The sequence below is a fragment of the Stigmatopora nigra genome, chromosome 5 (genome assembly GCF_051989575.1).
Source record: "Stigmatopora nigra isolate UIUO_SnigA chromosome 5, RoL_Snig_1.1, whole genome shotgun sequence".
Classification (NCBI taxonomy): domain Eukaryota; kingdom Metazoa; phylum Chordata; class Actinopteri; order Syngnathiformes; family Syngnathidae; genus Stigmatopora; species Stigmatopora nigra.
In genome coordinates this window covers 11,350,495-11,368,046 of record NC_135512.1, presented here as the reverse complement: position 1 = coordinate 11,368,046, position 17,552 = coordinate 11,350,495, and the positions used below count along the sequence as shown (strand labels likewise).

Sequence of the window (17,552 nt, the reverse complement as noted above, 5' to 3'; positions counted from 1 at the left end):
CAACCCGTTTAATGAGAATCTATGGCCCGTTTGGATAAAGGGCCTGACTGAGAGGCTGTGACAAGTCCTAATGCTCACAAGTATAAATGATGTGGGTGGGCCGAGGAAGGGGGTTCATCCTAGGAGGATGAGGCTGAGTGAAATCAATCCTCCGAGACTGTGTATGGGTGGGGCTGGGGAAGGGGCCTAAGACTGACAAATAGCTTGGGTTGGAACACTGTAATGAGGGGGAAAAGTAAAGAGAGAAAACCTGGATAACTGTAAAAAATAAAATAAAATTAAAATTAAAAAAGAGAAGGGAAAAAAGCCAAATGTTTATATTTGAACAGATTTTTGAGGGGTTAGATTTTGTCAAAGACAAATTCAGTTGAAATGGTATACACACACACACACACACACACACACCAAGAGACCCTTTGTTACATTGTGTGTGTTTGCCTCAGTAAGGCTGCTGCAGAGAAGGGTTAAAATCCGTTTGCGTCAATATCACTGGAGAATAACTCATTCAACACAGCTTTTGTGTGTGTGTGTGTGCGTTTTGCGTGCGAGCAACATGGCGCCTGGGGACTTCCTCTCTCCGTCTACAGCCCCAGTTGAAATGGAATTGGATAGTCTTGAATCCTCAATGGTAAATGTTCAGAAAGTCAATACCAACTGTTAAGTCTCTCCTGCATTGGGATTAGGGTTAAGGGCATTACCATTTCTGAGACTTCATGAAAACACACACACACACACACACACACTTACGCAATTCACTCCAAACACACACACACATTCACCAGGAGACCCCATGAGATCGTTAAAAAAAAAATCAGTCTTTTGCAAAATGCTTAGCACAAATTGTGCTTAAACTGCCTTTTACTATCCATTGGAGGTTTGATTTCATTTATGTTGATCAACAATCTTGCCAAACCTTTGTTAGGGCCCAAGTGACAGTGGCTTCATTGATCTAAATGAGCTGTTTATTTTAAACCAAGTATAAATGTTCACGCAGCACTCAGCAAGAGCACAATTTATTATCAATATGTAAAGAAGAGCAAGTTATTAAGGGTGAATTCTAAAACAACTACTGTAGCATGACGATGTACCAGATAAAGAAATGGTGTGCAATATGAATAGAATTGATGGATTCCAAATCTTTTCAAATCTAAATTATTATTTTCAGCCAAGCATAGGATACGAATTACAGTAAAATAATATGTAAAATGCTGTCCATTGGAAAGGTTATATTTTAAATGCTTCTTTTCAGAAGATAGATTTTGCTTTTGTTACCCCAAGACACACATAACATGAGAAAATGTAGTTTTCATTTGATCTTTCAATAATGTAACACGCATCTTACATACAAATTATATAATCGGACACATGACTAAATTAATTGAAATGGTAATAGTGTGAATTTAGGAATATTTGTGATCATGTTTCAATTCTCAGCTCGACTCCCAGAAGCACTGACTTTTAAGAACTACCACAAATCCAAATTTGCTGTAAGAAAAGGTATTAAGTCTTCATTTCTTAGAGTTTTGCTCAACTGCGCTGCTTCTAAATCTGACTTCAGACTCTCTATGCTTCCATGGCAATATAATCTGGACAAATCCTTCTGGATCAAAAGCACTGGCCAAGACAAAGGAGGTAATTGGACTGTTTCTTTATCCAATCTTGGATCTTGCAAGTCTTTTTATCATAGTGTCATAGTCCATAAAAAATACTGTTAGTGTGAAACTTCCTCAAGGTCCAACATTGAAAAGTCTAATCTTTAAACGTTTGATATTAGCGAATCAACAACTTTGTATTATGAATAGGCCATGTTAGCCCTATGTGAAAGCTTTGTGCAATTTTACAAAACTACGCAAACTATTAGTCGTCTTTGAGCTGGATTGCAAAATTTTCATGCTCACAAGGTGCCGCAGTGTAGCTCAAGTTTGTGCAGATTTGTTAGCCAGCGTGGAGCCGAGCTTTACGAGCTCTGCAGCCCCTAATGCTTCCTGCTGGTCATTAACAGCAGGCCAACTTGGACTCTTTTCTTTTTTCTTTTTTTTCTTAACTACAGCACAGTGTCTCATTTGAGCAGAGCGCCATAAAACCCCAGGTGCTGTCGCTCAGTGTCATTTAAAGCGGGACTGATTGGAGCTATCTCTGGCCTTTGCTTGCCCACCTTCCTCTCCGCTCGCGTTCTTTGCCGGACGCCTCATGAATAATGAATGAGGATATATATGCAGGATGGAGCTGTGATATTAATGGAGCTGAAAAACAGACGGAGAAGCATCCTTTGTGCTGGCAGCTATAGCTTCCCTACCCAGCCCAAACTGCCCCAGCCCCGTCATCACCTTCCCCTCTTTTCACTTCCACATTTCCTCTCCATTCCCTCTTCTGCCCCTGGGATGAGACAAGATAAAGCTCAGTTTTTCCTTGCTTGCCAAGAAATATTCCGCACCCCTGGCTGCCACAATGAGGGCAAAGGCTGCGAAGCGACTTTGAAATAAGAGGGACCAACTTTCAAACAGCCAACTTGCTTGGGCGTACAAGCAAAAAGTTTCTATTGTCTGCAAGGGCACACCACTGAGTGTCCTCCTTTATGGTCCCCGTGTCCAGGTCCCAAAAATGATCCAGCCAGTTCAGCTGGGGGAAAAACAAAACACTGACCAAACTGCATCAGTCAAGGGCAAGACTTGTTAGGGTCACAGACAGCCCATTTCCACAAAATCTCATGATCCAACTTTTGTTTTACGTTAAACAAAGCCTATTCCTGTTCCTACAGCAAATTGAACTTCTGCTGCTCTGGAGCACACCGAGCCTTATTGAGGCCAACCAACAAAAAGCTTGCTGACACAGAATATGTGGCATGAGTGGGCTGGCAGTCAGGAAAGTTTGGCCTCAGGCTGCCAGAGTTGCTGCCCATCCTTGGATGGCTCGCCCAAATAGGCCAGAGGGCACAGATAATGGGCAGAGTTTTCAAACCTTCTATTGGTGCCAGAATGTCAGAGCAGTCAACTATGATAAATCCTCACCTTATACAGACAGACAGGCCCGAGTCCACACAACAGACAACTGTGAATTGGCTTCAAAGTGGATGCCGAGAAAGGATGCACCAAGCGGCCGTCCCCAACCTCTGACCGAAATTCAGTTTTCATTAGAATGACAGCTCATTTTCATATTGATGCAGATATCCACTCATTTAATTTACTATACTTTTTAACCTAAGAAAGATAGTGGGTCTGCCACTGTCTAAAGCTCTGTACTACTGCACTGTTTCTTTGGACAACCACAGCTTACAAAGTCACTAGTGTTCTTCACAATTGACTTTTTTGGGCTTTCAATTAAATCATATGATTTTGCAATGCAGAAGGATGTAAAGTGAGAACACCTACAGAAGCATGAAGAGAACAGCAAAGGCAACATGTGAATTTCACATTGGCAAGAAATTAAATTCCAACTCGGAACCTCGCCTCTGGGTGGAAGATTTACCAACCGCTACACCAGCTCTAGCATTGTTGTTGCTGTCTTAGGGAACACATCTGCTGCTTAGTTAAAAATGTGGAGACTTCTACTATACGTCTAGTGCTTCAGTTTAGGTTGAAGATAAAAAATAGTAGTCTTAAACACTTCAACATACACATTTCAGTTCATTCTCCTACATTTGTTCCCAAAATGTGATACTCTAGAGACTGACTGAATTAAATATTCAAACGACCTATACGCAACCATGTATTTATAAAATAGTCGTATTCAACTTAAAATATGAAAGATTCAAATTTAATGTTTAAGACGTGCTTCTTTTTAAATGTTTAACATCATCCAGGTGTAATACATTTGAATTCAATTCTTAAGTACATTAACCCTCAATCTAGACGCAGTGTTAATGCTTGACTGTGTGTGAACTGTGTCTTGAGAATATGAATATACGAACATAATATAAACACCACACTAACATATCTTAAATAATTACCTGTCAGCAATGGCGACCGATGTCTAATTCATTTGAACTAGGATGAATAGCAATGGATGCTGATATTTCAGGGCTGGTGACGCCACTAGACTAAAGTTAATGCTGGCACTGATGGTGGTATTTGGAGAAACAATTATTATTTGACTTTGGATTTAGTGTAAAAAGTTTGTCCTAGTGAATTCCTATGGTTAGTTTCCAACTCTGAAGATATAGCAATCTGAACCAATCCTTTCTATTGTTTACAGTTTCGTTAGTTGGGTGTCATGGCAGCAGTGAGAGGAGAGTAATTAAAGTTGGAAAAGACTTTTAAACAAACGGTTGAAACGGCGTTATGAATTTGACAGTGGACAAATTATCTCATGACAGCGATCGTGCAGCGGCTATGGTTTTGCTGGTTTACATTTCAGCCAAGCTAAAGCCTATATATTATTTTTTTCCATACAAACAATTTCAAGTTTGCACAACTTATTAATGGGACTTGCAAGTTGACTGCACTGGTTTGATGTCCACACACTGAAGACTGAAATAAAAGAATGTTTCTACCATGAGGCAATGTTTTGATCCCCGCCGTGAAGCTCGAGTGTCAGAGAAATCCCGTTAAAAGGGAGTTATAGTTCAGGAAGTTGAAAATTTAACTTTTCGCACTTGCTTGGGTGAGCGTTTCAGCTAATTACGCACAAATCCCTCACGCTCGTAGCTCCAATCCACCGACGCCGCTGTCTCGACAGAGGACAAAGAAAACAAAGGAGACTGACAAACAAACAGTGGAAAAAAAAATATCTAAAAGGAAAGGAAGCTTTATTTCTGTGTAGCGGCTGTGCTGGATGACAGTGGCGTTTAATCAGTCGGTTTCTGCAGCAGCGCCAGAGCGAGTGGCCCCGGTGGAGCGGCCCTCTGATCAGCGCCGGGAGATCGACTCCCTGCCAAGATGCTTACGCCCCCTGAACCCCGGGTCAGTCCTGGGTGGCTACGTTTCACACGGCTGTCGCCATTTCCTTCTCTCATTAAGACACAATGGGTGTTTACGCGAGTTTCTGTAAAGGCTGCTATGTTTGTTTGAGTGTGAATATGTGTGCGAAGAAAAATGCACCCCAGGAGTAGCCTAAAGGGGATGCGAATTCCCGACCTCCACGGAGATCCTACAGCTCAACCAGGGTACCCAGCGGTAGGAGGGAGTTTGTGTGTATTTAAAATAGGGGAGATGCATCAAGTGACTTTGTGCCTCGGGGTCACACAAGAAGGGTAAGAAGAAGTTGGCGCCGAGATAGGATAAACAAAAGCAAATTTAAGATCTCAAGCTCATCACATGGTAGATTTAGCTGTATATTCTATTGTAAACTCATCATTAATCCAAGCATCACATAGTGATGTTGATCTTAAAGGTTATGCGTATTGGGGCTTGGAGAAGAACAAAAAAAATTCTCCGAATGAAACTTTTTCCAGCTCCTCGGGCGCCACCTTAGTGATCAACTGCTTGCAGAAAGGTCGTGACCTTTAACATCAACGTGAAAGATTTAAATTGATGGCCGCCTCAGTTCATTTGTGGGGCGTGGGCTGATTGACTGGCACCAGAGGACCCCGTATGAAAACGGCGCTCTGAACGGCCGTCAGGATTCTGCCTGTCTGTCGCCGTATGCTAATATTGGCCTTTAAACAAATTCACCAAACACACTTCCAGCCTCGTGTGGTTGTTCACTTGCATAAATGCATATGATTCTCATTCTGTGGTGAACATTTGCTTTGCCCCAGACAACAATGCAACAGAGTAATGCTTTAAAGTTCACATAGTCTATTAATTTTGAGGCATCTGAATAACATTCGAGAGTGTTTGTTAGACTTGAAGGCACGATTCATAAATAACGAATAAACAGTCCAGTTTTGCTTTGCGGACCTGACTTTTGAGTTAGAAAGGCACTGCTTGTTTTCCGACTCGCGTAAACTGGGACATGCTAAGAAACAAAGATGAGTGGCGTAGAGATACGTGACAAGACGTAAAAACAAACAAAGACGAGTGACAAAAGGTGAGCGTGAGACACCCTCTCTTTTCATCCGGCGAGCAAACTACAAGGTAAATAAACATTGTGGCTTATACACACATACTAGATGTATACAAATTATGTATTTAACTTCTGAATTGTCCTTTGTTTAATTAACAAGACTGATTTGAGTTACTTGGTTGAGTGATTATCTCTCTTTAGCAAGAGTTATTTTTAGTTAAGTACCATGCATATTTTCAGGAGAGGAACGGTTACCTACTTAGGAGTCATTTATCTTGTCATTCACCATCTTAAAGGTCAGGAAGTCTGATTTTACAATTAAGAGTGGTTAATTACCATAAGGAAGAGTTTTAAAATCAGAAACAAATGTCAGGAATGGACTATTTCCAATATGAGAAGTTTGCCCATTTCATTATTGACTTAAAATGTCTTCTACACCTATAAAATCCAAAATAAAATCATTCTGGGTAGGCTTGTTCCAATTTTTCTGACCCAACCAATTACAGCTTGTTTGTTTAATTTACAGTTACATTTGTTTATGCACAAAAGCATTATTATCTTGTATTTATATCTGCAACAGCGATGATATTCAAAACAATGCTAATTATTCTATTACGAAGAAATTAACTGGCCTGTAAGAAAGCTATATTTGTTAAGAAAGCAGCAACCTTTAACGTTGTCATCTTAATGGATTTTGTCACCCATCGGGGTTCAAATCTTAACTCATATTGCACATAATTCTAGTGTGAAATATTAACAATTATTTATGTACGGTAGCTCTGTATTTTATTGTCATATTGCTGATTCTTTTGCAGCTAGTTTGCATTAAATGCAGGTTCTTGGGTCAAAACATGAAAATTACAAAAATATTTTTAAAAAACAGAGAGCTGTTATATTGTATTAAACAGCAACAAAAGGAAGTACATTCTAGACATTCAGAATGATTGAAATATATCACCTAAACAATTTAAAAACATTTTAACATCATGCCATTTCCAAGGAAGTGCCAACAATTCATGAAACAGTTGCTCAACTGCCCACCACAATAATGTGCATACCGTTCAATACCACTATTTGTTAGCATTTTTTACAGCTAGGAGACTTTTCGATTAACACTATCGATCTCGTAAGATCGTACAATTTTAGCTATGGCATGGTCTGTGAGTGGTTTGTCTTTCTCTGTGATTTGGCTAAGACATTCTGGTTCGCCCACCATCACACACACACAAACATACATACACACACAAAGTGCTTACCTGAAGGTGGTGGGTGGAAGTGGGAGGATGGGGTGCGTGTTTGGCTGTGGGCCCTGCAGACAGGGCGATCAAAGGCTCCTCAGTCTGTCTCCTAACGTAGAATAGACAATGGTAAAGAGGGCCCGCTTTGATTCCAGCTCACTTTTATTGATCACACAGGAGCAGGGATTAAAATATGAGAGGCAACCCTGAACCCCATTCATCTTTCAGCTATTGCTTATATCCAGAAAAGACAGATCAATGACACAAGTTTTTGTTTCAACTTTTTTTTGTTGTATTCCAGAAAAAAAACACCAAAAAAAAACAAGTCTGCTCCTTGGCTGTCTGTCAGTTGATGCTCCAACTGTTATTGCTGTACCACACAATAACCCATCTTAAATAAGACATTTCTAGAAGTTAAGGTTGAAAACTTGTTTTGGATTTGCTGACAACCCTTCCCCTCCGACAGTGCTTGTTTCTCGCCCCTTCGCTGTCTGCTCGGAAACCTTTAAACCAGACTTTTCGGATGTTTTGTTTGATCATCCAAGAAGAGGTACAGTCGGTGTAATTCGGGCGCTGGGAGGTTTGGCTTTGGCTCAGAAAAGAGCGTGTGAATGAGGAAAACCAGCATGGATCACAGGCCCCCACCCCCTTGTTTTTATCGCACGCTGTTACAAGGTCTTTCTGCACACAGCTCATCTCTGTCTCGACTCTGGCAGCAGCTGGGTTTAAACCCCTCGTGAGACGTGAACTGTACGGCCTAAATTTGAGACCTGCAACGAGTTTATTGTCCTGCTTTTTACTCTTATGAGGTGAGACACAAAGCTGCCTCTGAGCTCAACTTGTGTGCAAACAAGTGATGTTTTGAATTTAACTTGGCTGCTGGTAAAAACATGCAGTCATGTCAAGGATGATGGACATCAGATAAAAAAAAGGCTTCACATAATGTTGAAAATCATTTGGCAACCCAGGTCTTAAAGCTACAGCTCTCAAGGAAATTTTGAGTGAAATTTGCCACTTCTTATCTAATTTGCTTTGGCAAACCAAGTAATTTTGAGCCAGATTTTTTGCCTTTATCTTTAAAAGTGACTCTTTAGGGCCTCCTTAAATTGAGCTGGCAGATGTGGTTATTCGGGGACAGCTCACTGGCAATTTTATGGTCCGAGTGCCTATTTTACTATGGCCAAGCATGCGTGTGTGTGACAGTGAGGGAAATCTTTTCGGAAGTCTGGTATACGGTTTAAATAGTAGACATAAAAGGACGTAAAACCGCCTGATAGTTATTGTCTAAATATAAAATTATGACATTCAAACTAAATAAAAAAATCCTTTGTTGAAAACAGTCTTCAGCTTAGATGTGATGTTAAGTGCCACTTTTAGTTAAAAAAGAAATCCTATAAGTCATGCTAATTACAGCATTAAAATAGACATAGTTTCTCAAATGATTTAATTCTTTAAAATGTTATTTTAAATTTATATTTTGAATTTGTGGATTAAAGAAGTTGTGTGAACTTTGTAGGGACTACAATTTCAGAGCAAACTAAACTTGAAATGTTATGTTTTGATCGGTAGAGCAAATAATTATACATTGACGTAAACTGAAATCCATACTGGGTATCCTCACAAGGGTTGCGGAGGGTGCCAGAACCTATCCCAGGTAACAACCACCGCTACGCAAGAGACATCACCCTGAATTGGTGGCCAGCCAATCAGAGGGCACAAGGGGGCAGACAACTATTCACGCTTACACTCATACCTTGGGAAATTTAGAGGGTTCAATCAGCCTACCCTGCATGTTTTTAGAATGTGGGAGAAAACTGGAGAAGCTAGAGAAAACCCACACAAGCCCAGTTAGAACATGCAAACTCCACAGAGTAAAGACCGACCTGAACTCGAACCCCGAACTGTGAGGCTGAAGCGCTAATTACTCAGCTGCCGGTACTCCGAAATCCATACACTATCATTAAAATGTTGAGATCAATTTACAAAGTTTTATTAAAATTTAGAGTTGGTGTGAACTTGGTTATTTTAGTACTGCATCCATACTAACAGTGTCGAAGTTAAATCTACATAACAAGACAACACTTCAAATATTGGGAACATTTGAAAATTGTTGCCTTTGGACAAGTAAAAAAAAAAAAGACGTACTATATGTCAGTAGCTTCGACAATGTGCATGTGGGTGGCTATATTGCAGCCCACCCACTCACCTGGAAAGCACAAGTTTTTTTGGTTCAGGTTTATTTTAAACACTGACATTCCGGAAGGCAGAACTGAGGCTTCCCAGTTTAGCTTTGCCAGGCAGGCTTTTACAAACCTCCTGTCGGGCTATGCCGCAGACAAGGGAGGAAGAGTGAGCGGCTTTTAAGATTGGCTGACTGCTTTAGTGAGCCACTTAGCTTTTTATTTTGGCCAAGCTCACTGCAGGCTCCTTGTACTTTAGCGTGCCCCCTCTGTGCTGGCCTGGTGGTTGCAGATTAAGGACACGCAGAGCAAAAGTCAGTCATTACGCCAGGGTTGGTGAGCGTACACATGCTTATTAGGTGCAGCGTTTAGTACGTGTGTGCCTTCACATATGGTTGTGTATCAGGCACAGTGGTAAGCATGACTGCAGGTAGCCTGCTGGGTGTCGCAAATGACTGAAAAATGAGTGCGAAAAGAGGCTTTTCTTCACGTCACCCTTATACAATCCCCCGGAGAGACGATTCTGACAAACATTATAACCCGAAAACTAAGCATGTTTTATTCTAAATATGAGTTTAACCTGTTAAAAGTTTTATAACTTCAAACAATGGCAGCTTTCAAATGATGAAGAGCACTGGGCTGCTGTTCCCAACTGTGTTTGGAGACTGTCCCGGATGATTCTTTTCTCCCAGCAAACTAATATGTTTGAAGCTCATGCTGCCACAGACAAGGATGCGCCACAAGCTATTACAAATGTGCACTCAAGTATTGATATTCCAGGCTTCTAAAAACAAAACAAACAAACGTAAAGGGGGATGGAAAGAGTTGCTGGGAAATCAAGTCAATGTCCTATGGAACGGTCCTATTTTTTTCCCTTAGAACCCTTGCCTATCACCTGGGAAAAATGATGAGCTGAGAGATAATCCAACTACTTTTTTTTCCATCTACAGACACATAAATTATGTTTCTAAATTTGCACAGATATATTTAAACTCAAGGCCTATTTTAAGGTTGAGCAGAAAACTTGCTGGTATTTCTTATGTATTTCTTTAGCTGTGTACTCACATGGCCTTTCTGCTCTCAATTTTTCTATTCTTTGATTTAATGTATATACAATACTTTGAAATACATAAAATAAATAGTATGAAGTTTAAAAAAATCAGCAATTGATGTTTTTTCAATAAAATGTAAATTTAATATTTCTTTAAATTATTAATGAATAAACCAATAGTAAAAAAAGCATTGTAAGGTTTAGTATAAAAATAGTTATAACTACACATGGCTTACATCTACTTGTAAATCAGATCAAATGGTAATATTGTGATTTACTGGACTCAAAAAGCTATCTTTTAGGGGTTATGATTTTTAAATGAACAAAAATAGTCACTTGCCACATAAGGGATTAACTCACCTCTCCCAGTTAATATAATAAAGATTTCTAATGGCAAATGAGTTAAAATGACCCTTAAATTCTACAAAAGGGCAAAATAAAAACAAAAAATACAGGAAAAACGTAAAGAAAATAGGAAATTCTAACCCGCACAAATCAACTTATAAGTTTTATCATGTAAATATAAAGCCAATTACACATTTCTATGTAATTTTCCTATTTGAAACAATAAAGTCTCAGTAGATAAGGCCTAGTGCAGTGAAGATTTTTCACCACAAGATGGACTTAGGGCTGCATGGATGTGGGACAGTCTTTAGATAAGAGCGCTGGTCAAATTGGAGAAATCACAGCAAGGCAAATCAAGATAGTAATGTCTCTATACTTTAAAGTAGAGGAGAGCATATGGGGGGTCTTAAAGCAGCTGGATCATGTAACACATGTATTAATTCCAGATATTTACTTTTGTTTGTTTTACTGTGTTCATGGCTCCATGGGAGCAAATTTGTCCGTGATGAAACTGAACAACAGTCCCTGTGGAGTTCATTATGGGAAAGACCAAATGCCCACCCCGTTGTTTCCCTTGCCAACAGGGAATAGGAGGACCTGGAGATTGGCATAAGGGAGTGGTGGAAGGGGGTTACTCCAGGGAGACAAGTCCCTATAACCACTTTTTTTAATGACCACAAACATAACCACACAACAAACGGCACTAAGTTTGCTTTGTTTTCCACATTTGACTGTCATAATCTGTCTAAATATGAGAGAAAATGTGTCTTTGTGGGCTTTGACGAAAAACAGATCCCTATGGTTTAAGTGCAAGGCACAATACAGAGATGTTTAGCCGCATACGAGCTAGGACGAGTCAGGAAAAAGAGGAATAGAAGCAGTAAAATAATTGCCTGTTTCAGATCTCACATCCAATCCTTATAATACTGCGTCGTAGCTGTATCCCAGAGCAAGCTGGTTTGACATTAGCTTTAAGAGTCACACTATCCTGGAGGCCTCTACGCATGAACACATGATCAAACTCCTAACGCCGAGATTTAGTGCGTCTGCTCATTCGGGATTGAACTCAAGAGTTTGAAATGACGTGAGCAGATGTCTACATGCCTTTTAAGCAAACATTACCTCTGGAGATGAGTGGAAGCATGTAGACGTACTTCACCTTAAGGCTAGTACACAGTGAGCTGACAAGGATGTTTTCATATGGCAACTCCTGCCCTTTTCTACTTTTTACTCATTTAAGAGATTTTTTTACACTTCACAAGCAACTCAATGGGATTAACATAAAAAAAGATTTCTTCTTTGATGGAAATGTTTTCCATGTATCTGTAACTTCGATTAAATATTTTTTGGCCATATGAGGAGCATGAGAAACAAGATGAGGACACAAATTAACAAGTAATATTAAAAAACATGTATCTGAAAAAGATTTTAATGTAAGGATATGGACTTGTGGTGCAACAATGGTGAGAAAGTTTAGTTTGTGATGCACAGGCCATCACAAACTAAACTTCCAAAACAGAAACAAACTGAATTTCAGCCTTGGTTTAGAAGACTAAAAATGAATAGTAAAATATGTGGAAAAAAGTTATTAAAAGAGAACCTCCAAAGAGAAATTAAATGGATGGCACCACAAGTGTTCATAGAAAAAAAGTGGAACTTTGACATTTTGTTGTACTTTTTTACATGTAAAACACACTTTTGTCAGTTATGACTTACCTGTGAACTGACTTACCTGTGGAACTTAGTTGTACTAACAAAAAAAAAAGCAAAAACATAATACAATCCCACTTAAGTGTCACAATTAGTATACGTACAAGTAGATAAAATATAAATGTATGATATTTTCTGATGTTTGTTGTAGTTTTGTATAGTTATGTAATATGGATACAAAAACTTTTGGTAAGACAAAAGTAGAAGTGGATGTTGAGTGCATGTGTTTGGGTCAATTTTAAAGTACACACTCAAGTTTTCAGAAGAAATGTTATAGCTTTATTGCGTTAAGCTAAAATACATGACATTGGTGGGACTCTTGAACATTAGACAGAACCAAAACAACCACTAGCAGAACCATAAATAAAAGCCCATTTTGCTTTTGAAATTTAACAACTTACATAAGATGGCCTTTGGAAAATGTAAACGAGTCAAGGTAAGATAACGGGGCACTGTACTGCCCTGTGATACTTTGAATGAGGAAAGATTTTATCCTTAATCCCCAGTACTATGTTCTGTATGTTTAACGAAGCCCCTTGTGAGGACTTACAAATGGCCTAGACCTCATAGTCGTTATACAAACAAAACATAATACTCAATGCACACGCCCCACTTTAGGTAAAGCATCCCACTATTATTCACGGTCAAAATGAACATTTTTTAATAGGACAATGGAAAACAGCATTTTGAATTGGGGACAAGATGTTTTTTTTTTTTATTATATCATAATTCTGGTATTTTTTCCTAAAAAGAAAAAAAATCCATATGGGATGCAGCTTTTCTGAAGCTTGTAAGTGACAATGGTGTTATTATTGTAAACGGGGTTTAAGATGTTTTTCTGTCAAATGATGCATAAGAATACAAGTCCGGTATGCAAAGCAGGCTTATAAAAATATTTCTTACTGGTGGGATAGAAAGAAAACCTTGCATTTAAAAAAAAAGACTGAAAGTTTTGGTGCAACAGCAATGTCAGTGAAAACAATACATTAAGATAATCACTTAAACTGCAAATGTTTCTGTAATGGGAGTGCAGAGAGGATTGAGGAACTGTGTTTGCAACCAAAAAAATGATAACCATAATAATGTTCTTTTATCTGGGCTTTGAATATAGATATGCCAAAAATATTATCTGCAACTAGATGGATTCCAATAAAGAAAATAGTCCTCCTGATCATGCTAAAAGACTTGAACTATGCTTTTCATGAACTCTCAGTGCCCTCCTACCTGGAAAACACAGTGTGTTTATACTATTGTTGTGTTGATAAAAGTTCCAAAACACTGTAAACATATTTTATGAATTAAAGAGCTCCTTAAAATATATTATTGCAATAACAAATGGAGGTATGTGAGCAAAGGACAGAATTCGCTGCAAAGAAATTTACATAAAAAGTAGGCCAACAAAATCTCTATCAGGATTTTGTTGAACCTAGGACAAAAAATAAGGCACGTGAGAACTGACAAATAACTGCATCGCAGCTTCAATATTATGACAAAGCTGTGTTTCTTCAAAACTGTTCCAAAAGATGCTAAACCTTTGGAGGTCTCAGATTTTGAACAGAATATTGTCAAATCTATAGAGGGTCATCCACTAGTAATTTGCAACGAGATCTTCATTGAATAGGCCCTCTTTTCTATGTATTTACTTCTGCATCATGAACACACAGAAAACTTAGGTAGCAATGTGCATTAATTACACTGTGTAATATGTATAAAGACAATGTTTCTGTAGGGTCAAGTGTATGGTTGTTGTTTACTTTAGTTTCCAAAAAAAGTCAAACCAAGAAAACATTATATTGGTGTCAAGGCGACCAAGGTAAACAACATGTGTGAAATTGTCATTATTAATGTTATTATTTTAATCATCATTTTGACTACATCTTCAAGGGTATCAAAAGAGAGACATTTTCCAAGATATGCGTACAAATTTACCTATGTTGTCCCCCCAATGCATCCGTAGTCAACCATCATAACCAACCTAGCTTTTCAAATATTGTACATGACCACAACAACACGCCAACTTTCATTACCACAATAATGAAGGTGAGGCACTTACATCCACACCTTAATGTGGTATAATTCAATTGTGGGGTTCTTTGGAATAATCCTCTTAAAACTATTACTTTGACTTGGTTATACTTACAATGTACATGTAACATTTCTTGTCAATGTATGTATGTACTTTAAATATTACCCAGATACCTAGATACAACTTCTTGTAAACTTTTTGGAGCCCTTAATGATGGAAAAAATAAAAAGTACAACAACACTGTTTATTTAACGAGGGGTCTCTTTTTATCATCAGATTTACCTTGAAAATAGTGTTGGGCGGATAAGGCCTAAATTTTGTATTGAAATGAATTCCTTTACTGCCATTATAAAAGGAGATTTAAAAATTCAGGGAGGCAGGGCAGGCGCAAGACTGAATTGGTTTGTATAAAAAAAGCAAAACTGATTATTAGAGATATTATAAGGTCTTACACTTGTTGAATTAAATGGAAAAGAATAAGCGATAACGCCAAGATTCAAAAGTAGAAATGGACGGAGTAACGTTTTTATGGAAATCACTACGGATTCCTCTACTAATATAGACGGTTTATTTGGTAAATCTGCATATGGCGAAAGATTTGATCATAATTTTAACGCTGATCGATCAATAGAAATGTTGTCAATGTAAACAATGAGCTGTGAATGAAGAAAAATATGTTCAACTGCAGTACTTACTGAATGATGAAACGTACTGTATGTTGAGGGATGCTTCAAATTGTTGCCAACAGGTCACTGTGTAACAATGCAGCGCACACATGTGCTTTAAAGGGTGAGATTAGGTAATCAGATAGGACTTTTTTGAGTGGTTCAACTGGCTCTTCAGCAGTTTCACGCAATGAAGATTGGGGCTCTCCCTTGTCGGACTATGCCAAAGCATACATTCCCTCCTTGTGGCTTACACTTTCAGGACAAGTCTGCAGAAAATACCCGCATTGCCACGCCAATAGGAATGTGGCAATCTCACATCGCGAACATGGGTAAATTCTAAAGAGCAGACTGTTTGGCATCTTTGGCTACATTATTTTCAGATAGTGGAGATCTATAATGGCTGGGGGGGAGTTTCAACCTTAAAGTCCGTTGGAAAAAAATGCTCAGGCGGACGTTTCTCTGAGCAATAAAGGTAGTATACTAAATAAATTCAATGCTTTTCCACTCATAGCTGTGCAATATATTGCTCAGCACTACTTGAGCAGGAAGATTTTAGGTGGCCAGTCACGTTTACACCCTCCAATAACCATGTTATAAAGGCTGTCTGGATTATCAAAATGAGCACTGGACTAAGTAATTGCATAGAAGCAGAAAGATCTGTACACGTCCAGCATTGAAATTGTGTGTTTGCATCTGTATTTGTGGTGATGGTGGTGGTATTTGGTGGTAGGTTTTGTACAAGCTATAGTTTGTGCAATTCCGAGTTTAGCTGCCCTGCGTCAGGTTCTGCATGTGTTTGGCCATGTCGTACACGTAGGTGATATCTGGCCTCTTCTCCGGGTCGGGATTGATGCACATATCTACCAAGTTCCTCAGCTGAAGAAAAAGGGTAGTTGGTTTGGGAAGGGAAAAATAATGTCATTAATGACAATTGAAGTGCATTTTTTTTCTCTAGCTTTCCCACCTCCTGAAAAAGAGGGAAAAGTAATGCCCAAAGACAACAAACTATTTTGACAAGACCTCTCCATTGTCAGCAAAAGGCAACAGGTAACTGGACTGAGCACACTAATCGCTTGCTGTTAGGCAGAATTTTACTTCGGTCCACACACTGGTGCGTGTGCCCACACACACACACACACCATGCTGCCAATTCATCGCCAGCATGCATGAAGTCAAGCGAAGCGGCTGATTGGAGCAGATAGACAGACATGCTCGCAGGCGGAACAGCCACCACCATCATTAAAAAAGGAAGAGAATAAAGGATGTAGAGGAAAGGGGGAAAACACATCTATGCGAGGTCGCTATGGTAACTGTCTGCCAACTTCATGGCCTCCGTTACACAGCAGTGACTGGGATGAGTTCTCATCAGCCACCACACGCATAGGTATGTGCCCGAGTGAGCGAAAGATATAAATTCACATAGTTTGAGAATTAGTACTGCCGAATGCAGATTTGGGTGGGGTTTAGAAAAAGATGCAGATATGTAAAATATTCATGGGCTTCTTTGCATGGCGAGTGGGGTGGGGGAAGTGTTGGAAAGTGTCAGGTGGCGGGTGGAGGGGGAGCGGGCGCTGGTGAAGAGAAGCAAGGGGGAGGTGGTGGAAGCATAGACGGAGATGGTTAAATGACACAACAAAGATGAGCAGCTGACAGTTTGCTGCCGATCCTTCAGGAGCATTGTTTACATCCAGACAGGCGCTGTAGGCACCCCCCCTCATCTCCATCCTCTCCATCAGCCTGTCTCGCGCTCCATCATTCGCTCACTCTATCGCTTTGTCTCCCTATCTGCGGGACGGGGGTGACATGTGGGGCATGCTCCAGCTTCGAGCGGTGGGTGTGCAGAGCTACTGTAACCAATTCACGCATTTGTGTGATGGTTCATGCGCATTAAAAAATAAATAAAATAAAAACAAAATTGCAACAACATGAAACACCATGCAATTAGCCTTTGTCAACCTAATGAAGTAAACACCAGTGTGTAATGAAAAGCACTCGGCAGGAGTTAGTGCAGGAACTTCTAACTACCCACTGTGGACTCGTGTATACAGACACATGGGCAGCAAAGTGGAGAGGTGTTTTTATAAACACATCTAATGGCCACAAGCTATTTACCTTCAATGACCATATCGGTGTACTTATACAAGTAGTTTTCAATCTATAAGGGCTATAAAAATATGACTTGCAATATGGCTTTAACACTAGAATGTTGCCTTTTGGATTTATTTGGGAGGGTTTTAATGTTATGCTCAATTAAGGGAGCTTTAAAGCGTCGGTAAAGGGCAAATGGGGTACGTTTTTTGGTTGTAATAGGGGATTATTTTTAGCTTTCACAAGAACTAGGCTTGTGGTTTCCTGCTGCTTACAAAGTTAGTTAAATGAAGCAAAGCAGTC

The 17,552-nt window shown here is 39.4% G+C and overlaps 1 protein-coding gene across 1 annotated transcript in view; it reads right to left on the bottom strand.

Annotated features, from left to right (window-relative positions):
• Nucleotides 1–12,723: 12,723 nt before the first annotated feature.
• The window catches only part of nek7 (NIMA-related kinase 7), a 44,066-nt gene continuing 39,237 nt past the window's right edge, over nucleotides 12,724–17,552 (bottom strand). Inside the window, exon 10 of the mRNA XM_077717538.1 lies at nucleotides 12,724–16,037. Within this exon, the coding sequence (XP_077573664.1) occupies nucleotides 15,927–16,037 (111 nt within the window). The 3' untranslated portion in view covers nucleotides 12,724–15,926. The remainder of the gene's footprint in view (nucleotides 16,038–17,552) is intronic.